Source organism: Rhinocladiella mackenziei (assembly GCF_000835555.1).
Source record: "Rhinocladiella mackenziei CBS 650.93 unplaced genomic scaffold supercont1.3, whole genome shotgun sequence".
NCBI lineage: Eukaryota > Fungi > Ascomycota > Eurotiomycetes > Chaetothyriales > Herpotrichiellaceae > Rhinocladiella > Rhinocladiella mackenziei.
In genome coordinates, this window is record NW_013550602.1 from 3,133,233 (window position 1) to 3,156,137 (window position 22,905).

The window sequence follows — 22,905 nt, forward strand, 5'->3', positions numbered from 1 at the left end:
CAAGATGGAGTCCTTGCAGTAAACTGCTCCCAAGGCCGTTTCCAAGGTGAGGCCAGCAAGCTGAACCATTCTTCATACTCCTCGATCATTTTGAATGCCTCAAATCGTGGGGTGACATTCTTAAAATGTCACCGGTTTCCGGGAGAAAAACAATCACTCGTGCATGATTCGCCACGCCGCTTTCTGTTTTTATCGAACACGAGCATGGAACCGAACATTTTCCATCTGAACCGTCACCCATGAACGACGCAACGACAAGTACCTGCGTCTGTTCAGCTTGTCCGTAGAAGTGGACCCACTCGCAGGAGATGGTCTGGTCGGATTGTTTCAAATACCAAAATGTAAAGCGAATTTCCATCAGAGATTCGAGTCCTCGTCCCGATGCGGTATCTTATATATCATTGAAGCAAGAAGAGGACTCCGCAACGAAGGATTCGGACCGTGAATCCACCCTCGCAGAGCTCCAAAGTCCAGAACGCCTTCTGTTGCAAAGCCTCGACTTCATACGGGGCCTCAGGAAGCACTCCTCTGCCATCATTGGGTACCTCACAGTCTTTCAGGAGCCCCTCGGCAGCACTGCGAACACCTCCCAGTTGGCGCGGAGAGAAGCAATTTGGCCCTTATCAAAAGCTTGGATGATCTTGTAGAGTCTTGTTGAGCCTTGGCCTGTGAGTTTATCTTTCATGCGGGGCAGGACCAATCACCAGCTGGTCAGAGGCGACATGTCTGGGGGAGAATCCGGGGTGTCTCAACTATGTATGCAATCTTGTCTGGTGATCCACAAAGCTACCAGAGAAGTTTGGAAAATCGCGCATTGAATACGAATTCGGTGGTCGCATCTTGGACGTAGTCTTTCTTTCCTACTCAGCATATTCAGCAACGACAAGAGAAGCCCGCGAGATGAATATACGCCCAGCAAATTCGAAGAAATCAGGCTTCCTCGGCTTAGAAAGCTTATTGCTCTTGCTTTCCCAGATCTTCAAATGCCCCAATACAACACCATTTCCCAGGGTGCCCTGCGAGGTCAGAATTCCATCCCATTTCACAGTCCGTGAACTCTGCTAGGATGTGGTAAAGAACGTCCAAGATCCCCGCTCTTGGTGAACCCGTGCACCATGGTGCCCAGATATCTAGGTCCTCATTGGCCCCAAATACTTGGGTCGCTGGGATTCTCTTATCTCTGCCTCGTCTGAGCCAGTCACCAGATTTTGTCGCTCCAATGTCTGTGCCGTTTCAGTCCTGGTATGTAGTCAGCCAAAAGGGATGCCTTCTGGGACGCAATCCTGATGATCAGCCGTTCCCTGTCTATGGCTCAGGTGTCTTATTTGCATTTGAACATTGTTCCGACTATGTATAATTAGCTATTTTCCCTAAACCTACATTCCAGTAGATCCAAACTTTCGAGTATCTAGAATTGGTGAAAGTCGCGCCCAAACCCCGATTCTCTAGATTATTGGGGCATCTGGTTCTATCCTTTCTTCATCTTCATTCTGGGCACATCACAGACTTGGGTCGATCGATTTCAGTCGCCATTCATCCAGATATTTTGCAGCAACGATGGTAGTCGGCAATGACAGAGTACAGATCCATTTTGGACGAGGCGGTGCAGGTGCGACTCACGACATCACTTCATTTGAGATTGGGTCACCTTACTGGTAAACTAGGCAACGTGGCCAAGTCCTCGCGTCAGGATTCTCGAAGAACCAGCTACAGCTTCGAACCCCAAGTAGTCGGACGTGAAGTGCGCGGAAGAAGATTCAGAACCGGGATTGGAGGTGTAGGAAACATCTCATCCACAAATAAACTTGGAGAACGACCTGAAGCCGAAGATATGGCTTGCTTAATGTGTGACATTCAAGCCCCCGGAATTGTTCTTGTCGAAGGAAGCGCCCATACTGGAAGAGGTATGTGAGAATTCAGACACCGCTGGCCGCTCACCCGCTATTATCTTTTGGTCATAGGCTGACGGCTTCCTTTGGCGTGAGATAGGTGTGGGGTCCAATACGTATCAGCCCACCGATGCTGAGATCGAGGAAGCCCGCATGAACAACGAGAATATGCGCCGACAAAGTATTACGAGCATCAATCAACGAAGAGAGAGCCCAGCTGCTAGTCTTCCGTCAAATACCTGGGCCAGCAGAAGGACAAGCGTTGCTGATTCCATGAAGGATTTCATCATGGGGCGAAGGACGAGTAAATTCTGACAATGTGGCAAGTCCAACGTGCCCATTCTCGCCCAAGAGCGAGAATGTGTGCGAGGTTGCAATTGAGTGGAAGTCCATGATTCGAGAAATCTTGAAAGGATTTAAGGAAAGAGCCACACACTCTTCCACTGGCAATCGCCTTCCCAGTTGGGTTTTATAGTCAGATTGAAACCGAAGGGAGCCAGTCATCGACTCGGAGAACGCTTCATCAGCATGTTGCAGCCAGGATCAACAAACTGGTTGATCCAAGGAAGCATACCGAATGGTCAAGATCCAATCTTTCGTCAAGTCAACCATCACTTCGGAAAGCCTTCCGAGCCTTTCATTCGTTTCTATGACTCCGGGGTCGTGCATGAGTCAGATCAGGTTATCGTATCGCATTCTCACTGCACCAAAGGATGAGAGCTTCGTATTGAATTCCTGGTATCGGAAGCTCGTCCTTTTTCTCTTGACCGTTTCTCTTGCATCTCATCGAATTGACATCTGTTCCAATCTGAACTAGATGCTTTCAAACTGGCTCGCTGGAATTCTTTATCGCATCAAGATGTTCGGGAGATCTAGTCAGCCCTGTCATAGGTCTCACTTCAATTCCTCTATCAATGAAGAGATGTTAGTCCAGGTAGAGTTTTGTTTGGAAGATGTTGGTTCGCTGCTGCCATCGTCATGTCTTGGCTATTTGAAAAGTTCGCGTAGAGAATCCAGGACTATGAGTAGTCTCTTGTCGAAGAGGTTCATGTTCTAATCGCTTTTGTTGGAATGCTCAACGACTGTATGACCGACAGGGCAATTGGACCCAAAATACTTCTTCGTCTCTCGTGAGCCTAGGGCTCACGGAATGGGGTGCTTGCACCCCACTGAGGTGACTCGATTATGACTTCTCAGATATCTTCAAAATTCCACTGCAATGAATCAAGTTTCCGTTGCCTGGGTGGAGCAGTATCTCCATTGGGCACCCTGGCCTGGGAGGGAAGGGTTTCCACGTGCTCCAGTCGAGCAATTTCATAGTCGAGGCTGAGATCCTGACCGTCGGCCCTTTTTGAAATACTCTTGCTGTACAGTTGGGAAGTCCGAGTGACATCTGTCCTGACTTTCGTCAAGTCGACAAAATCTGAGATGTCGTATTGGTCGGCGCGGTCGAGACCTGACGAGTTTTGTTTCTCTCCATCCGAAAAAGGGATTGATTGCTGACGACCACTTTGTTGGCGACCACCGACAAATTGGACCAATTTGCCCAGGATAGCAAACTCCAGTTTGAGTTTGATTGAATAAAAGACCGGCTTCGTGGTTGTTTCCAGGATGTAAAGCGACGCGCACTCCAATCCCAAGAGTCCAAGATCCATGATGATGATCAGAACATTGATGGCCATGAGTTGATACATTAGGCGTTTGGTGTTCTCCTGAGCCGAGGAACGAAGTATTCGAACCGTCTCAACAATGTAAATGGAAGACAAGATGACTTCTTGCAAAAAGAAGCCACACATCTGTACCTTTTCCATCACGTTGTACCCGCGCACAAAGGTGTCGGTATTGATATCACTATTGGATCCCACAGTGAGCACGGTCGTAGGAATGTGCAAGACAATGGCATCAATAATGATCATCCATTTCGTCCATTTGAGGATTCGGTCCCCCTTCTCTCCCGTGACGATGAGGTGCAAACGGGACCAGAGAACAATTGCTTGGCCTGTGACCATAGGGTACCATCCGATGGAGAGAAGGAAGACCGAGAACCATTTTCCACCTCCTGTCAGGACAGAGAAATATTTGAGGATAAATCCAATCGCGTAGGGAATAATCCCCAAGCTGGAAATTACCAAGCTCCAGAAGTATAGGCCTCGAAACTTATTGAAGGTACCAAAAATCAGAATCTGAAGTTCGACGACGTTGTACATGGCAAGGCCGAGAAAAAAAGCGATCATAACCTTCAAGGCAAGGCTCTTTCCTTCATAGCCTCCTGTAATCCCTTCCCCAGCCGAGGATGGTGAGCTGGCGGAAGCTGCCGAGTTGGAGGACATTATTGGCTGGTATATCCCGAGCCGAAAACAGGTTCTGACATGCCTAATCAAGGCAGAAATGGCCGATTATAATGGACTCTGTAGGCAGAAATTGATTCCGTGGCCATATTTTTCGGTGTGAAGATGTGAGATGCCACGTCTCCATGCTGGAACTTGGAAAAATTCCATCCCCAAGTTTTCCAGCGGACACTAAGGCCAGGCCAGACATCAGCTCCCATTCCTTAATTAACAAATGTGGCATCCAAACCCGCCGATCCGCTTCAACCCCGCGAATTTCCCAGTTCTTGGAACCGAGTCCGTCGCGACGCCGGCTTTCCTTTTTGAATAATTGTTCGCCAATATGCCGTCCCAGACCGTGTATTTGTGGCGGAATTCGACGCCAGACTTCATTTAGATCGTGCATCAAATCATAACATCGATCCCCGTGTTGGTAGACAGCTCGCGCGGCAGTGCTTCGCCCCTTATTTTGACAATTTCCAGGGGAGGGCCGCCTCGTGTGCTTCGGAGTTTGACATTATGCCTCAGTTCTTACACTTCTATTTTGGAAATTGATCTAACTCCATCGGCCGGCTGAAGCCGTGCCTTGTCATTATTGTGCGGCGCCTTTTGCTGTTGCGTTCCCCAAGGGATGGTCATGACAACTCGGGGGGTGCGAAATTGAAGGAGCGCATGTTCCAACTAAACCCCGGTTCGTGTCGCTGCTGTCATATATATAACCCCTACGACCCTCGCTCACCGAACCTTCGACTATTTTGACACACAATTGGATAACTGAGACGATGAGGCGCATGGTCTGAGATCTGTTCAGACCTCCTCACCATAGGAGCAAATAGAAAATAACCATCTGAAGCAAAGATCGAAAGAGTTCTGTGGAGGAAATGATGTTGTTCCATTGATCTGTCGCACTGTATTCTGAGTTTGGAGCGTACACTTTGTGACGACGTCACGAACGCTGCGTGAATGAGAGAAAGCATCTGATAGAGGCATCTTGATGGAGGTGTCAACTCAGCCTTAATGAAAAGAGAAATCTCGAAGTGTCGAGGGTATGTTCGAGGCGTTCGTGCGTATAATATGCACCATGTGAGGACCCCGGGTGCTCCTCACTATACTGTGCTGTCCGTGATGACCTTCAAAAAGGTGAATCGAGTACATACTTGTTGTGTGCTATAATCCAATATCGAGAAAAAGAGCGTTTGGCGAAGGTCTGATGATAGATGGCTGCTGTTGCAATTGAATTTTTAGCTTGTAGCCCTACTTCCTTTTGCTGGCCAGTAGATGGTGTTTGTCATGATCGTGTAGTCTGAAGCCCAGTCAAGGCTTTCAACCGGTCCTCCTCAGGTTAGAGATTGTTGTAATGCTGCGTTGACGAGAGCACCGATGGTCTTCTTCAAGCGAGGATACCATGAAATTCAACGAAATGAAAGTCGTTCTGGTATAGATAGCCCTTGCCTTAGAGACTCGGTTCCTCTACGACAGGAGGTCGCCGCTGCTGACACAGGGTATTGAGCGAGATTTTGCTTGTCAACCCGAACCCACTCTTCTAGCAGCCCCATATGGCCCTGGAGCCCGCTCTCGATTTCGATCCTGTGTGGCAGCTCGTCTGATAGCATCCTGCCGTAGCACTTCAAGCCAGTTGTTTGACATGACTGGGTGTTGCCAGACACCATCTCTTTCGCTTTCACTGTTCAGCCCGACGAATGAAACGGGGCTTGGACTCCTCCTGGGATTTGAATGATATGATGGCGGACGACTCGCATGAGTCGAACCCCGGTCCAAACTACCTCTTGCCAGTGTTACTGCAGTTTCGCCTGTTTGCATAGACGTCAAATCTGTCAGCCGCGTGGAGGGGATCGAGACGACGGAAGAGTTCGGTGAGATCGGCAAGGGTGCGTCATCCTCATCTTCGACGACCAGTTCAAAATCTATAGGACATTTCTCGTCTATGGAGATCAAAGGGTGACGTGCTATGTCCTTGTATTCTGGAGGATTGTCGGGGTATTCTTGTGGCCGGGGAAGAGAGCCATTGTAGTGATCATTGCCATGGGAGACTGCGACCAAGCGGGCATGTCGGGTTTCCGCTTCCAGCTTGCCAGGAGAATCTTTGGAGCAGCATAAGAGGGAAACAAGGAAAGACATGTCGTGGGTCCAGTGATCGCCCAGCTCCCCAAGTTCTACAGGCAAAGACAAAGGAAAAAGTCCATGAAGATGTTGTTGACGAAGCTCGAAAGAAGCCCACGAAGAGGCTGACGCAAGACACTGATCCCTATAAGGTGCTTAAGAAATAGTGCTGCCTTCACTTAAGGCTCCCCGCCAAGGTACCGACATGCCTTACTTCGGTCCGAACCCCGCTTCGGGACGATGCTGACATCAAGCCAAAAGCGCCTTGTAGGCTGACAAGCCCGGCTGGAACCTTTTCTGGATGAGAGCCTCTCCGGCTTCTCTGATGGCTCATAGATTCATTTCTTATGTCTCTGGCACGTACATCCAGTCTCGGCAGAATGCTTTTCCCACACCACCAACCAGTTGTTCAATATCTCTGGTTCCTGTTCAGCGAGATTGTGGACCTCGCCTTGATCCCGATGCAGATCATACAGCTCCCAACTCGTCCGGTCAATGTGGAGGCGCCTTGATTACACGGCCTATCCATTTCCCTCAGCGAATTGCTCTTCGGCTGAAAAGCCCCCAGCCTGTCACATCTTGATGCCGGCCCTCATGAACAATATCGTCCTTCCATGATCTAGGGTTCGGCGATGAGAAGTATTGGCTTTTCCTCCGCGGCCATGAGGTATTCTTTCTCGCAAAGCCCGGGAGAGATGGCTCTCAGCTCCCAACCCTACCTCAAAAACAGTTGTTATAGGTATTTACTCAACGCAATCGGGTCCGATTGCTCTGAAGCCCGACATCTGGTAATTGCGATGGTTTCTTGGTTGATGACATTGAGTTCATGCACAGTGCAGGTATTCGGTTGCTGACCTCAGATCTTGGTATTGAAAGATTTGATGAATTTGATGAATTGGTTGGTTCAGCACTTGCAAAACGGATTGGTGGGCTGCCAACCACCCGACCAGACGGTCGCCTGATTCTGCATCCTCAGCCGATCATCGGGCGGATTGTCGTGTCAGGGTCATTGAACCTGAAATCTGGGAATTCCGTGTTCAGAAGGTTCTTTCGTTCAGCTCTGCTTCAGCAATCCCCAGAATGCCACCTCTTGCTTCCATCGGCCTTTGTCCTTGCTAGGATGCAGAGAGAACGCACAGCATTGGAACAGGGAATCCCGCTTGTGAAGCGGGCTCTAGCTTTGTCTGCCGACAATATATTTCGTGCTCGGCTCGCTGAGGAGGTTTGACGACGAAACTGTTATTGATTTCAGACGGCTATTGTATTGCTGGGAACACAAAAGGGCAGCAAGTGGCAATATACACCAAGGCGATGGACTGAATAGCGGCCATACCGCCTTGCGAGAGAAGCCAGGTAACCAGCTTGCAAAGACACCCCATATCGACTCCTTCGCAACAATCGGAGTGAGATTCACAAATTGCTACGCGCAGGCCGGTGTTTGCACCCAAAGTCAAGTCTCGATGTTCACGGGTCAATATCTACACAAATCGGGCCACGGATCATTCGAGAATATGATCAAGTTCTGAGAACCCAATATGTTCCGAACGCTCAAGGAGAACGGATGTCATGCCGCTTGTTTGGCGCCACGAGGAGATATGTCCGTGCCAGCTGTGATCGAAGCTAGTGTCGCGGGATATGGATTCATCTTAGGCTCTGATTTTCTTTCAGCCAACTGGAAAGAAAGCAGCCAAATAGCGCCGGAAGACATATGACATGGGCTTTCCTAGAAAGCCGTAGAGAGCCTGAAGAGTTCTTTTGACTATGATGAGGGAGCAGACTTCATTTCGGAACGAGAAGTTTGTTGTTTGAATTTCAGCCACGCGTGTAAGGTCCACTTGTCTTTGACTATGAAACGTCGCCAGATTGAAAGAAAATGAGGCATTTACCATCTCTGAGAGCCTGCGTAGGAGATTTTGTATATACTTTTGGAGATGGTGGCCTGATAAGTGAGATGATGGGATGTGATGATGTTCGGAGAAGAATCGGCAATCGCGGATGGTCCCGATTCAGCCTTGAGTCTAAACCTGATTGGTTTTAGCGTTCATTTAATTCCATCGATGACCTGTGCGCTGGTATCATAATCAGCTCTTACCCTCTCATTACATCCTGCTGCTTGGTTAATCTTTCTTCTGGCCCACTCTGGTGGATATCAGGTTCCACCTTCATTGGCACTGCCTCCGCCGTACTTCTGTGTCTCCAGCAATGGAATCGTCTCCCTAAATAGACGCTTCGCCCTTGTCCGGTCCTCTTTGAGTGACACACTTTCTCCAGCAGCTCTCGCCAATTTTAACAACGACCAAAAACCCATGGCTCTTTGGACCGGTTTCCCCTCTGGAATCGGGTTGAGACAAAAAGTTGAAATATGTCCTGGGCCTCGAAAGCCTCTCAAATGTCTGGCTAAGAGCCAGGATTTCGAAAGGAAGCTTTCCTGTCGATTTGTGCTTCGGGATGAGGTACGACGGTTGCCAATGCGAGCCTCCATTTTCATTTCCCAGGTTCTGACATTTGGCAGATCCTCCAAGGCGCCTCTGAGGAGCCTGATGAGCACTCAATACTACTGAATATGCCATATGAGATAATATTGGCAATATTTGACAGCATTGCCCACGCTCCTTCCCAGGTTGCCTTGGCGTTGACCTGCAAGCGCATGGCCACTGCTGCTCGGGATGTTCAATTACGTCTCTCAACTACTTCCGCCAAATACGCCGGAATCCTCCCTCGGGCTGTCTTCGATGTTCCGGAACTCATGGCGCAACTGAAACCATGGATGCCCGTTGAGCTCCGTCTATGTAACCACTGCCTGACCAACAGACCATGTTGCGAGGAATATTGGAATACCGTCTCTGGGTGCGAGGTCAGCAACTTCTGGATTCAGAAGACAGGCTGGACCTTCCGCAATGCCAGTTGGCACAAGCAAGTTCATGATATTTGTCCTGCTTGCCACGTCTCCTGCACCTTGAGCGATTATGTCGATTGTGATGGCTGTCGAGCCCTTGGAAGATTAGGCGATGTGGACTGGTCTCGGGTATCGGATTCTTGGCGAAGGAGAACTGAGGAGGAAATTCGAGCTGGCAGATTCGCAACCTAGAACTGCTTTGAAAACTTCGGATCAAGATTGGCAATCCAACTCAAATGGCCCCAAAAATGAATAAGAGGAGAAGTGATATGTTCTCTTCACCGGCAAGATAGAATGAACCAGATTCTTCGAGAAGGAGCGGATGGAGATCATCCCCTTCAAATTCGATCGATTCCCGATCTCTGAGTCACGAAACACAAACAAGATGCACTATCTGCCAGGGCGAGCTGGTTATCGTCAGCCTCTACCTCCACATGGCGCGCTTGGTCGAGTCTCCGCACACTCACATCACCAGCATCTTGTGGTCGAGTCCACCATTCAGCTCCAGACCTAGAAGACCTCAATCGTCATCCTCCAAGGCTCGACCGCCCAGGGAGGCAACCGCTGGGAGAGTTCAACTGAGCTATTATGTTTGACTGGTTTCCGGCGTCATCTGGCAACACATCCCTTGATTTCCTACCAGGAATCATCCTTTAGGCTCGCTTGAGGCTTGAAGCTACTAGAGGGCCCGAGATTAAGACTAGGGGTTTAGCCTTAGAACATATATAGACGACTTTCCATTGCATAGCTTCAACGTTGGGTGCAATGATGTTTGTGGCGGAATAGAGACGGCCTCGATATGCTCAAGTATATTGTTCACCCTTCTGGCGATTCGTGTATGATTATTTGCTCATTTTTGTACAAGGGCAGTTCATCCGTGATCGACGACCCTCTAAGGAAGCCGGTCGAAGAGCTTGATACAGTTAGACCACTGCATGCGAGTCCGACCATGCTCAAGCCGCTAGAAGAACAGGATCCTTTGGAGAGCAAGAAGATTTGGCAAAGGCCGCAGATGCCATTGAGAACGGCAATTTCGGTACGTAAAAGTAGAGAGAAGCAAAGGATTGAAGAAGGGTAGCGTGCAATGCGAAGGAGAAAGAGGACGATGTCGTATGGAAGTCGAGGTGCTTTGAATCTGGTTGCTCGGCAAGAGGAGATGAAGGGACCTGGCGGTGGCTTGGAAGTAGATGGGCGAGTAGACGAGGCTGCAGCCTTGTCATCCGCGGCTAAAAGTTCACTCAGTTCCGGTCCCGACGGCCTCGGCTGCGCAATTCTGCAGAGACTCATCATTTAGATAAAGTCATCTTGCGTCCGTACTATTCTCCTGTTCGACGAAATGCCTTTGAAGTCAAGGCTTCATTCTCGTCTTCTACTTTCTTTTGATCCTTCCTCATTAAACCTGGCTTCGATCTCTTCGCCCTGAGCCAAACCAACTCACCATGGCGGACGCCCTCTGTGGCCCTTCCAACCCACTACAGAATCTACAAAAACACACGCAGATCGATCGAACACTGCAACAAGACCGTCTAGTCGGACCCAGACAGTCTCCCGGGCAGGTATGTTCGCCCATTCGGCCTATCCAGATCCTACATATAGGACTGACAAACAATATCTCTAGGGTTTTCGATCCGCCGACCCAAGAGCAGGTTCCCTGGACGCCGATTTCCATGCCTTCGAAAACGCAGCACCAAATTCTTTCCAATTCCAGCAGCCCGGGTTCGCCGATACCCTGCCTGCGTTCCACTCTCGAGCCCATGCGCATGTCCAACCAGCTACAGCCTCAGCAGGATGGGCGGCAGATTTCCAGAGACTGAATATCCACGACCACCCTCTTCCCGCAGGACAATTCCGTACAGAGGCTCCTCTCGTCAGATCGACCGTTGGCGGATGGCAAGATGAATTTATGCGACAGCGATCGAGTGTACGGGCGCCGTCGGCGCAAGGGAATCAAATAATGGCCGAACCACCGGGGCAGATAAATACCAACATGTTTACAAGTCAAGCTCGATCGCCCATGTTAAGCTATGCGCAATCCGTATACCAATCATTCGACGGATTTCAGGGGCAGCAACCACACCAACACCGCCCAGTCTCTATGGACCAGCAAGTTCAAATCTCCGACGTGGACTTCGAAGCCGCCTTCGCCGACGTATCTGCCCATGCCCAAGAAATGGATAGACAGCAACCACACAACAAGCCCTCGGAAACCATCGAAACGACAATCGAACAGAGAGAAACTACGACGATCAGGATCGGTTCCGACGCCATCCACTACCGTGAGCAATCCGAACGGACACCCGACCAAGACATGCACGACGCCGACGAACTAGCCCGGACGGCCGGACAACTACTGTCCAGCGTCCAACATGACACGAGCACGAAATTCCAGAACTCGCAATTTTTAGACTTGATGCGACGGATTCGCGATCGTGAGGTCGAAGTCCAGAATAACGATCTCCAAAGTGTGGGCACGGGAATGGCTGCCGTCACTGGGACAACCACCAGTGATATGGACATGGCGTCTACCTCTACCTCAGACCTCGAGAGACATGAGGACCAATTGAACCTGGACCAGCAACGGCAGGGCCGCGAGGCGAACGTGAAAACCAAAGGGAAGCAGCCTGCAACGACATCCCACTTTGAATTTCCCGACATGGATGCCGTCTACGCACCGTCGATGGAACCGAAGGCCTCGAAGGCCTCCAGCTTAATTGTGCCACCGTACACGACGTACGGCTTTGACGACGACCAGTATCCGGCGATGCAACCGCAAACCCAAATCGAAGCCCTCCACCCTGGTGGCAAATGGTATCCGGACCAATCGCCACGGCTGCGACGGGCCGAGATGGAGATGTCTGGCGCCATTGTCGACGATGGAAGCGTAGGTGATGACGATGACGGTGCAACGCTCGAAAAGCGCATTTCAGCGAGTGACTTCGAGTACGTGGATGAGAACGCAGGACTTGCCAGACGGTTTGTTCGCCCTGGCGAGATGACATAATGGCCCGGTAAAGTTAGTTCACCACATCCATTCCAGGTTGGGCATGTGGAGGTCGTTCGTCGTTCGGATGGTCAGATGGTCGAGAACTGACCATTTGTATACATCACACGTCCTTGCGAGATGAGACAGAGAGGAGGTTGGACGGACGGACTGATGGATAGCTACCACTACGCCCGTGGTTCATCAATTGAGCGTTGAAATATTGGTGCCGGAGTCTACCCGAAAATGGGCAATAGAGCAGGTGTTGTATTTCGACGAGAGTTACTCACTGAACAGAATATATATTTTGATGTGAATCTGATGCTTTTCATTTGGAAGGCCAGGACAGGCTGTGCTACCCAGGATGAGCTGCCTGCTCAAGCTAGTCTATTCTAGCAACTAGACCTCTTGATTCCGTACAGCTCCGTTCAATTCAATTCTTCCGTGCGTGCTCCAGCTTTGTCCGTCGAGCGTTCGGCAGTATGGACTCGTTGATGCCAACCACCATCAATGTGTTCCTGCGCCTTGACCAAGGGAGATGCCTGTCGGACGAATGCCCTCAACGCCAAAAGACGGAAGGACCTCTGTCCAATTTGACCTTGTTCGGGTGGGGGGGGTGGCGGCATAGACGGCCCATGATCATCCATAGCGTTGACGTTTCCATCTGAATCATTACCACCATGCAATGATTGACCATCCGCATCCAATTCAAGGCCATCGCCACTTCCGAGCATTCCACATCTCCAATATCTTCCCATCATGATCTTTCCTCTTGGTATGATGACACCCCTGTAGGCGTAGGCGTACTCGATGTCTTCCCAGTTCAAATATTCGCTCGTACGGAAGGATTCTTCCATGTGCCCTACGGTGAATTTATTCATCTTGTCTGGGTCGCGCCAGTCTGGATTCTCTGTCAATTTGGTTATGAGATGGTTCTCCATCTGAGCATCCACTTGGGCCGGGTCCAGATCAAATCCGACGACGCCTTCAGCGTCCTGCATCAATTGATTGCTAATAGCGGGTCCAAACGGTTCACCGTAATTTTGTTCTTCCCATTCCAGGACCTGAGCCAGATATCTCTTGGTTGGTTTGTAGAGGACCATGACAACACGATTCCAACCCGGGATACTATCCTCCTCAGAGTCTGTTGGTTAGCAATATTGTGAATGACACCACGAACCCGAAGGCCTAGGTAGAGATGGTATTTTGGTAGTTGTGGTGTTGTGAAAGTCGCCTGGGAGGTCGACGGTGCCGAAGTCCTTCTCTTATTGCTTGACGTCGGGAAGCTCGACGAAGGGAGCAAGACCTCGAATGAAGACACAAGCCCCAGACATGAAGTCAGGAATAGTCTTTGTGAAGGCTGGAATGTTATGGAAGATCGGTGGCCAGTATCCATCCATTAGATTGTTGTTGCTGATAGCAAAGTCGAATTTCTATTTAGATCAGTCAGTAAGCGAAGGGGCAACATCACACTTACCAGCGGGTCGACTTTTTCCCAATTCGAGGCGAGACCCTGTACTTCCTCCAGATCTCTCAAGGACTTCGGCCAGGGGCATAAGCAACTATAGTGTCCATACCACTCTGTATCGATTTCTGGTGGGTCGTCGGTCAAAGGCTTATACCATTTCTTTGGCGCGATGCCAGCTTCGTTTAGGGCTCTTGCCATCTTTGCATAAGTGTTTTCCACTATGAAATCGACCTTACCGGAAGTATCAGGCGCCCTGGTGTCGTCAATGAGGTGCCCATGCCAAAAGTTGCGAATATGGAGTAGGGCATAGAGATCCAGCTCATACTTGATCTTAGACTTCTTGGTAACGGGATGTCGCAATCTGAGGTTTCGGGCTGACCTCTTCGACGCTGGTTGCACAGGCCCCGTTCCCTTCTCTTTTCGAGATACTGGTACGAGACGATAGAGAGTGCCGAAATCGTTGTTCCAATTGTACACGATGGTCAAATCGTAATTCTCTCTTGACGAAATGAGCGCATTGACCATCTGGGAAGAAGGCGACAGAAGGTGAGAGATGGGGACCTGGAGAGCATCAAAAAGGGGATGGCGTTGACCATGTCTTCCACCAGGTTTGGGGAAGAATGCAGCTGACAAGAAGGTACGCATCCATGGAGAACCACCAGCAGATTCGAATGCCGCAAGATTTGGAGACGTCAGAGGTGGAGGAAGGTGGTTCTTCTTCTGGCAGGATGCTTCTGCAATCGAAGCATAACTTGACGTTCGTCACAATTAAGAAGGGTACATACCGATGACCATATCCCTCAGAACACATAGTTGAATGGGAAGACGTTTATCCTTCGGGTCCGTGAATTCGACGAAATGTGTCAGGACAAAGCGGCGCTCTTGATATGCGTAGATATATTCGGTCTGTTCTTTGACCATTGGATAATCATAGCATGCAAGGAATCTTTGTTTCCAAATGGCTGATTCTTTTGGGATAAGTGAGCTCGACAGAGTCTCGCAGTGCTCTGGTGTGGTTTCTCTGTGCCGCTGTCGCCCGAGCACGACTTGCCCTCAAACGCTGAACGCGAGGCTGGCTTGCGCTTGAGCGGAGAGCCAGCATTGTTTTCAGACGGATGACCGTCAAGAGCCATCCTTCCAAAGCCAGTCTCGATAAAGGGATCCGCGGAGCCGAGGTCCGATGGAGGGTCAGAGAGCTCAGAGTCGAGGTTGGAAAGTGAATCGAGAACGTTGTTGTTCAAGGTCATGTCGAGCAATGGAAGATTCGTTTTTCCGGATGATCGCGAGCGACAACAGTCAACTTTTTAGGGGGAGGGGAAAAGGGGGAAAATATCTCATCCTGTTCAGAAGGTGATCTGGAATTCCCAAATTTCAAGAAAGAGACAAAACCAAAGCTCAGATCCCGCCTTGAGTGACATGACTGGTCAATGAATTAACTGTCTCAAGGGCTATGCCAATGCTATATTCACAAAGATGCCGACCTTTATATCTGGTGAACCCACCTTCGACATATATACCGACTTGTCAGAAATGCTTGGAGTCCGGAGACGACGTCCCTCATTTGAGTCGTGCTTCTCATCGATCTCATGGGAGATAAAATAATAATGTAAGTGCAGCCACGAGGCATGACAATATCCTCCCTTCTGGCGAAAACGGAGATATGACACTACCAACAGAGCTAGTAGCAGTTGCTGAAGCGGTGCCTGACGAAGTGGGTGATCCAGGGATACCTAGTCCAGAGACTCTGGAAACCAGATATATCTCACCAGAAGCGTCCGAAGAGACATATATCCGTCCGTGAGAGTCGATTACCATACCGACAGGCCGGAAGCAGTTATCCGGACATCTCGATGTATCCTCATTGGCAAAGATATCGTGGGCGGCAGTGGTGCTTTGAAGATCGTCCACGGGCTCACCGTTCTCGTGGAAGGCCACCACGGACAATTTATATCCGACCGGATCAGTCCTATCCCAGCTCCCGTGGAAGGTGATCCATGCTTCCTGGCCACTGTTGTTGAACTTGATATCCAGAGGAGCCATGTGGGCTTGGAAAACCAGACGTGCAGGTAACTGCCCAGCGCAATAGGCGTCTGTTCGATTCTCATTGTTTGAAGCCGGAGATGCATCGATTGCATATTGACTGCCGACGGATAAATTCCCATTATCGGGGAGGTCATCGACGCTCCATGCAGAGAAACACCAAGGGTAGCCAAAACTTCCGCCCTGTGGAGCATATTCTGTGCCATCCAAGTATCCCAAGAAGTTCAACTCCTCGGCAGGATTGTCCTCGTGAACGTCGACACCCATCCGGGTCAGTTGGTCAGCGGAATTCTCGACGGCATAAATACCTCCACTTCCTGGATGTTCTGCAACCCCAACGTCGTTTCTCAATCCCCACCCCAGTCGCAGTCCGTCGGTATTAAAGTCGTAGGGCCCACCCGTGCGATTGTTTAAGTTGAATGCCTTGATTTGGGAATGACCGGAGTCTAGGCTGGCTGACTCAAAGTCGATGTTGGCAGTACTTCCCCTTGTGACCACAAGCATACCGGGGACTTTGTCAGATAGCAATAGCGTCCGGGTGGTATGATCGGAGCCCGCCATGTTGGTCACAAGAGTCTCCTGACTTGAAACTGTTCGCGCAGAGGAGTCGTACTCCCAAGAGTAAACACTCTCAGAAGATGATGCGTACAGAGTCCTTCCATCTCTGGACAATTCGATACCATGATTAAGCTTGAAGGTTCCACCATCAGTTATCGTGCAAAGTCACCAATAGCGAAGAACATACACTCAGGGCAGTGGTTACATCGGAGGAGGTGCTCACAGACACACAATCCTCATTTTCGTCCAGTGTGTGTGCTGAGATGACACCTCGTCCTTGTTCTACGACTAACAAATTCCCATCTTGATCGAGAAGTATACCACGAGGCTCTGATAGCCCTGTCGCGACAACTTGCATGCGAAATCCTGAAGCAAGCGATGGCTGGATCTCGCCAGAAGGGGCGGGTCCGCAACTTGAGGAAGACTGCGCGAGTGAAAAGGAAGGTAGAGCTGCATATGCCGCTGTCGCGACAAGGGCATGTAGAGTCTTCAAGTTCATATTGAAGGTAGGCATTTAAAGATCCGTAGGATAGATCGGTCGCAGGTAAGTCGGGGGGAGGCCCAGATGGGATGAGCGCAAGTCGCGAGCCCAGCTGCGACAAGAGTTTAGAGGAATAGGCATGCTGTCGAAGCGGGTTTCTGGTCATTTTATACAGATGGAGTGACGCGATACACTTCTGGTTGCAGAGACAAAGCACTTAGATGATGATCTCATCAAGTGCCTATGAAGTGCGACGTTGGCGGATGGAGGTGGGAACTTGGGCCCAGGAGGTACTATGGCAGGTAGGGTATACGAGGTACCGGGGGCTTGTCGCTCCCAGAACGAAACTCCTTTCCATGCAACCCAAGGACACAAGCCTCGGGGACGCGTCAGGACATCAGGCATGAACGACAGGGGGGGGGAAAGGAATCACCCATGTTTCACGATTTGACCATGAACAATATACGGATCTGGCCGGATTCGGGCGTTATCAAATATGCTCTCGTGATCTATTTTTCTCATCTATCGCGACGACCTCTATCAATGGGCTTGAACGACGCCGGCCTCATTTGCCTGCGCCGATATCTTTTTCTTGTATGAATTGATATCCCCGGGGAATTTTTCAACCGTCCCCTTGTCGCAAACCCACAAACTGGTGCAGACATTCTGCAACATCGTGACATCGTGGCTGACCATCAACACTCCTCCCTGAAATTGCCGCAAGGCAGTTGAGAGAGCATCCATCGCCTCGATATCCAAATGATTCGACGGTTCGTCAAGAACGAGAATATGAGGGTTGGTCAATGACAGACAGGCAAATGCAACCCTGGATTTCTGTCCACCAGATAACAGCTCCAGTTTTTGTAGACCAGTCATGCCCGTGATGCCAAACGCTCCAAGGTGACGGCGATATTCTTCGTCGGTCTTCCCAGGGTATGTCTTTTGCATAAAGCCGACTGCAGAGGTGTTCATGTCGAGAGCGTCCACATGATGCTGAGCAAAAAATCCGATTCGGAGACGTGGATTTTGTGATATCAATCCTGACGTCGGCTGAAGCTGTCCGATGAGAAGCTTCAAAACTGTTGTCTTACCGGCTCCGTTCGGACCAACAATTCCAATTCTGGAGTCCAGTTGAACATCCAAGTCGACATGGTGAAGGAGGGGCTTGTCTTTCGAATAGCCAAATGAAACATTTGACATCTGGATTATGGGTGGTGAAAGTTTCTCCACGTCTGGGAATTTGAAATGGACTGTGTATTCTGCCTCAGGGGGTTCCAGAACGGGCATTCTTTCCAGCTTCTTGATGCGAGACTGCGCCTCGGAGGACTTCGCGGCATTGTATCTAAATTTGTCGATAAATGCCTGCAGATGTGCCCTCTGAGCCATCTGATTCTCGTACTCGCGTTTCGCGTTCTTCTTTCGTTCTTCCTTGGTGGCGTAAAATGAATCAAAGTTGGCTCCCTTGTAGTAGTCCAACCTCTCAGAATGTTGGTGAATGATATCGGTGGCTACTTCATTGAGGAAAGCACGGTCGTGAGAGACCACCAGGACTGTACTGGGATAGGATTGGAGATAGTTGGACAAGAACGTGATAGACGGCACGTCCAACATGTTTGAAGGTTCATCGAGTAGTAATAAGTCAGGCTCACAAAACAATGCTCGAGCCAGAGCCAACCTCATGCGCCAACCGCCGGAGAATGTCTTGGTGGCGAATTGTTGACGTTCGGTCGAGAATCCTAGACCGGCTAAGATACTGGCCGCTCGAGATTCGGCCTTGTCGGATTCCATTTCACTAAGTTTGGCTTGAACGTCGCCTAATGTCGTATCGAGCCCATCTTTCTCTTTATCGAGGCGAGCGGCATCTTTTGACGTGTCCGCCATTTTGGATCTCTCCACCTCGAGAGCTGCCAGCTGCTTAGTTATCTTGTCTTGCTCGGCCAGTAAATGCTTCCGCCAGACGTCGGCGTCCAGGACGGCTTGAAGAGCGGGAGTATCATCTCCTGTGATTTCCTGTTCAACATGAAGGATGGAAATGTGGGTTGGGATGGCCACTTCACGGCGACTCAATGCACGTAGCAGTGTGGATTTACCTATACCGTTCTGACCCACCAAACCATATCTTCGGCCATAGGCCAATGTCAAGGACGTATCGGTCAAGATCCGTTTGCCAGCAATAGACACGTCAATCCCCTCGACCTTGATATCTTTGCTCTTTGATTGAGCATCGGAACCAAGTTGAAGTGGATTGACTGCCATGAAGAACTCCTCGTATGATTGGGTGCTGTCTGGCTGCTCGAGCAGCCTGGAAGCCTCATACTCCACATTCTTCATGACCTTTTTGTCTTGCTTGGCCCGGATTTTTCGCTCGGCCTTTTCGAGTTTCTTCTTGTCCACTTTGGATTCTACCTTGCGAGCATTGGTAGCCTCAAGATCAACAATACCACCAGTCAATCCCAAAGTAGAGGAAATGTTCCGCTGCGAGCTGACTTGAATGGTGTGCTCGAGTTTTTTGGCGGCGAATGGCATCTGGCGTCTCTCCCCGTCGACGCCATTGGCCTCACTCAGCTTTGAGATAAATTTCTCTACCAAGTGACGGATGGCAGCTTGATTCTCGTCAGAGAAGTTTCCTGAAGCAGAAACAAGCAGAGAAGTCACAGTTTCAAGTGCTTCAGCCAGTGGTGACTGGGCAGAAGGATCATCTTCGGAGAAATACAACTTTGATGCATGATTGAGATAACCCTGGAGATGGTGGTCAGTGTCACGACTTCGTCCCTTGCAAGAAGAAAAAAACTTGGTGTAACCAGACTGGGTTGTTGTTTTGTGTGGAGCACAATGGTGTTACCGATACAGGGCCAGGCGAGGCGATGGGTTTCAACTTACAACGGAGTACTCCGAAAGGACGTTGTCAATGTTAGGAATCTGAGCCTGGATTTCTGCCTCCATTGGGCCTCAATGTTGGACCCAGGGCTTTTGAACGACGTACAACGACCAATACCGTGGAAGGCAAAGTGGCGGTTGCGCAATTCCAGAAAGGCCGTCGAGAGTCAAGAGGAACCGGGCTCCGATTTAACAGGATTGGGATTTTGATTTGATTTTGGATTTGGAACCACCAAAGGTGGAGCGCAGATTTGAAGATGGGGGAAGACACGGCTGAAATTGCAGGGGAGGCGGGATGAAAGTGGCACTCTTTGGTCCTCTGCTATTTTCACACATGTGCTCTTCCGCCGTCCACTGATGGTGTCATTCCTTCCTCGTAAATCCTACCAGGATTTATTCCGAAGTCTCAAAATATGCAGGCGGACGAGGGAGATCGCGACTCGTTGGGCGTTTGTGTACACAAACGAGGTCCCCCAAGATTTTACCGAGAGCCCGAAATCAAAAATATCGAACGACAGGCATCACGTGAGAGATTTCTCCGGGTGGCCTTGGCTGCGCAAAAGCGGCTTAGTCGATGTATCAAACTCGCACTTCATGTTCTGATCCTCCATCCATACCCCTAGCTGCCAAGTACCCTTTGGTTCCCCATCAAGCAACCTTTCCGGTAGCGCGTCTCTAGCAAGCCATACAGATCATAGGATGCTGTAGGCCCCGAACTACGCGTCATGCCTCTATCCTTGCAGCTGGTCAGCCTGAGTCGGAGACCTCGAAACGAAAAGAACGAAACAAGAACGCATTATCCCCACGTTACCCTCAGGGACAAAAAAAGGATGTGTGGAAGATTCCGGACAGGGAACACCTCGCGTAAATCACCAGCGTTTGCAGTAGTCAGCAGCGCGGATGGCCGGCATTACCGCATCTGCGGTAACTAAGACTTCTTGACTGAGTTTACATGTAAGCCTGCAAGACGGAACGCAGAGAGAATCTGAAATATTTCAAGGTCTGCTTACCCTAGACTGTGGAAGTGGGAATTATTACTGTGTATTTTACGAACCGTTCTCTGACACCAAAGTCTGTATGCAGATGTATGGGCACTTGTCCTTCAGGCAATCTCGATAGAGAAAACCCCCCTCTCAGCGAATGTTTTGTTCCAAAACTCGTGACTTGGACTGGACCAAGAAAAGAAGGCGTTTCATAACATGCCAGCTCAGAATTGTGCCACCGTGCTGCATCCTGATAAGAGTTTCGCTGATCAAAATGGACGACGCCCACCCACGTCATGTTTCGGGCTTGTACATATACGCATAAAGTCGAAGCCATTCAGAACTGCGTTTGTGACCGCCAGAATCACGCCATCACGAGATGCGCACCGTCTTTCTCGTCAAATTATGATGCCAACAGGCTTGCGGAGATGAGACCTACTATCGAGATTTTCTATCTCCGCACTCTATTCGTTCAGCCGTCAAAGAGCCCGGTTGCTGCAACACCTGTAACGGTGCCACGACTCGGTTCACTGCTTGCTTTTGTATGCTTGGTTTCATTGCTACAAAATTATAATCTCACAACGCTGGCATGTCTTCCAGAGCATGGTTTCTCGGGTATCGTAGGCAATTGGGGATTGGATTTTGAGACTGGTACCGCTAGTCTGGCTACTGGCGAGTCATTCAATGCTAGATACCAACCCACTTTGATCTTGCTCCAACACCTTGCACAACATCATAGAGCAATCGTCGTCCAGCACTTTCTAAAAGGCCCAATGCTCTACCAGACAATTGTCACGCTATCCAAGGCTGATGTGTGCGATATATGTGTGACATGAACGCCTTGTTTATTCTTACGAGTCATTAAAAACCAAAAAAAAAACCCCGAATTGTCAGCCCAAAAGGCCACGGACCTGAGTGACCGCTAGCGTCAACAACCACCAGTTTGAGCTAGATTCGCTAGACACGCGACGCGAGATCTGACTCTGAGCGTATCAAATCGAATATCCCCTCTCGTCATCAAAACCCCAGCGCATCATGGCGCTTGGTGGTCCCTATTTACGCAAATCCGGCCTCCACCGAATCAGCTAAGGAACTTTAAAGAATATCCACCAAAGCTAGCCATTAGACTTTCACGATTTCAATCATCCTCCCCGCTTGCCTCGCTCGGCGTTTTGCAACCGACAACAAACAAAAATGACGCTCTCGGATTTGCAAACTTGTTTTGATTTTGCCGTGAGAAATACATGGAGTGGAGGAATGTAAAGGCCAAATCCCTGTCGGGGACATGTGGCTTGCCGCTGTCTGATGCCATTTCATGCTCATGGAAATCCACCCTTGGACTTTTCATCCGATTGACCAGCCATTTACGTACATCCCGGCCTTGTTTTTCCCAGGTTCATCTTCGCGTTTCATGCTCTGCACCCTCGCTACTGCAACTGGAGCCTTTGCTCGCTTCGGCCGTCTGCATGGCGCAGACGCCGGGCGTCGTTCAGCTCTTACAAGCTGGCATTTTGTCCATATCAAGGACCTCATCGACATCATCTGCTTGCACTGAACACACAAAACCGGCTGGGCAGAGCAAGATGGCCGTACCGGGTCCGTCAATCCTCCTCCTCACTCCTTGTTGAGATTCCTGAACTTAGCGAGGAGCCAATCCAGAATCAATCGACCGGGGTGATGCCGCTTGCCAAAAGGCAGTTAAGCAGTCACAGAGCCCTACGCAGTCCCTGGTCAGTGATGGATCTGCCTTCGCAAGGACCAGCCTGGTCGATTCTGTCGCGTTTGTTGCAGTCAGTACTGTTCTAATCCAAATGGTCTTGGGTACCGATATCAGAAGCCGGGCTCCACCGCCACCGCGAACTATAATTCCGTTGTCCTTTTTCAAGCTTTCATGATCACCCCCAACATTTCATATTTGGAGTACTAGCAAAGTATCACTGACTACGGCAACAAGGAGGATTGGCTGCCTTAAAAAGGCCATGGACAAATGTATGTTTCCAAATATGGGAAGATTTCGCCCCAGACTGCTGGACGGATGTTGGTTTCCACGCGACATCTAAATGTACCAGGTGTAGCACTATGTCCGGTCAAAGTAGCTGTTGAGGAACTTTACCTTGAGATAATGGTGGCATTTGCGGTCATTGTGTTCAGACACAATGCATTAAAAGATTTGTGAAGCGGCAAGCAGCAGTAAATAGTCCCAGTCCCACCACTAGAAGTTTTGACGCAAAACATTCGGGACCATTTGGCGCGATGGCCGGGGGGGACCTAGGATGAAAAGGCGG

At 49.9% G+C, this 22,905-nt stretch overlaps 8 protein-coding genes across 8 annotated transcripts; 3 read left to right on the top strand and 5 right to left on the bottom strand.

Moving 5' to 3' along the window:
* Window positions 1-1,570: 1,570 nt before the first annotated feature.
* Z518_04655 (uncharacterized protein) lies at window positions 1,571-2,204 on the top strand (the record flags this gene model as incomplete). The annotated part of the gene is made up of 2 exons (XM_013418361.1): window positions 1,571-1,904; window positions 1,990-2,204. The coding sequence occupies 2 exons, from the start codon at window positions 1,571-1,573 to the stop codon at window positions 2,202-2,204; spliced, it is 549 nt and encodes a 182-aa protein (XP_013273815.1).
* An 878-nt stretch (window positions 2,205-3,082) lies between these two features.
* Z518_04656 (uncharacterized protein) lies at window positions 3,083-4,219 on the bottom strand (the record flags this gene model as incomplete). Its single annotated transcript, XM_013418362.1, has 1 exon — window positions 3,083-4,219. The coding sequence occupies one exon, from the start codon at window positions 4,217-4,219 to the stop codon at window positions 3,083-3,085; it is 1,137 nt and encodes a 378-aa protein (XP_013273816.1).
* Window positions 4,220-5,740: 1,521 nt separating this feature from the next.
* On the bottom strand, window positions 5,741-6,355 carry Z518_04657 (uncharacterized protein; the record flags this gene model as incomplete). Its single annotated transcript, XM_013418363.1, has 1 exon — window positions 5,741-6,355. One exon carries the CDS (start codon window positions 6,353-6,355, stop codon window positions 5,741-5,743), a length of 615 nt encoding a protein of 204 aa, XP_013273817.1.
* A 2,288-nt stretch (window positions 6,356-8,643) lies between these two features.
* On the top strand, window positions 8,644-9,425 carry Z518_04658 (uncharacterized protein; the record flags this gene model as incomplete). Its single annotated transcript, XM_013418364.1, has 2 exons — window positions 8,644-8,790; window positions 8,850-9,425. 2 exons carry the CDS (start codon window positions 8,644-8,646, stop codon window positions 9,423-9,425), a joined length of 723 nt encoding a protein of 240 aa, XP_013273818.1.
* Window positions 9,426-10,672: 1,247 nt separating this feature from the next.
* Window positions 10,673-12,234, top strand: Z518_04659 (uncharacterized protein; the record flags this gene model as incomplete). Its single annotated transcript, XM_013418365.1, has 2 exons — window positions 10,673-10,789; window positions 10,852-12,234. 2 exons carry the CDS (start codon window positions 10,673-10,675, stop codon window positions 12,232-12,234), a joined length of 1,500 nt encoding a protein of 499 aa, XP_013273819.1.
* Window positions 12,235-12,641: 407 nt separating this feature from the next.
* On the bottom strand, window positions 12,642-13,316 carry Z518_04660 (uncharacterized protein; the record flags this gene model as incomplete). The annotated part of the gene is made up of 1 exon (XM_013418366.1): window positions 12,642-13,316. One exon carries the CDS (start codon window positions 13,314-13,316, stop codon window positions 12,642-12,644), a length of 675 nt encoding a protein of 224 aa, XP_013273820.1.
* Window positions 13,317-13,478: 162 nt separating this feature from the next.
* Window positions 13,479-16,778, bottom strand: Z518_04661 (uncharacterized protein; the record flags this gene model as incomplete). Its single annotated transcript, XM_013418367.1, has 5 exons — window positions 13,479-13,646; window positions 13,691-14,415; window positions 14,467-14,649; window positions 15,448-16,411; window positions 16,467-16,778. 5 exons carry the CDS (start codon window positions 16,776-16,778, stop codon window positions 13,479-13,481), a joined length of 2,352 nt encoding a protein of 783 aa, XP_013273821.1.
* Window positions 16,779-17,300: 522 nt separating this feature from the next.
* Z518_04662 (uncharacterized protein) lies at window positions 17,301-19,703 on the bottom strand (the record flags this gene model as incomplete). Its single annotated transcript, XM_013418368.1, has 2 exons — window positions 17,301-19,499; window positions 19,641-19,703. The coding sequence occupies 2 exons, from the start codon at window positions 19,701-19,703 to the stop codon at window positions 17,301-17,303; spliced, it is 2,262 nt and encodes a 753-aa protein (XP_013273822.1).
* Window positions 19,704-22,905: the final 3,202 nt, after the last annotated feature.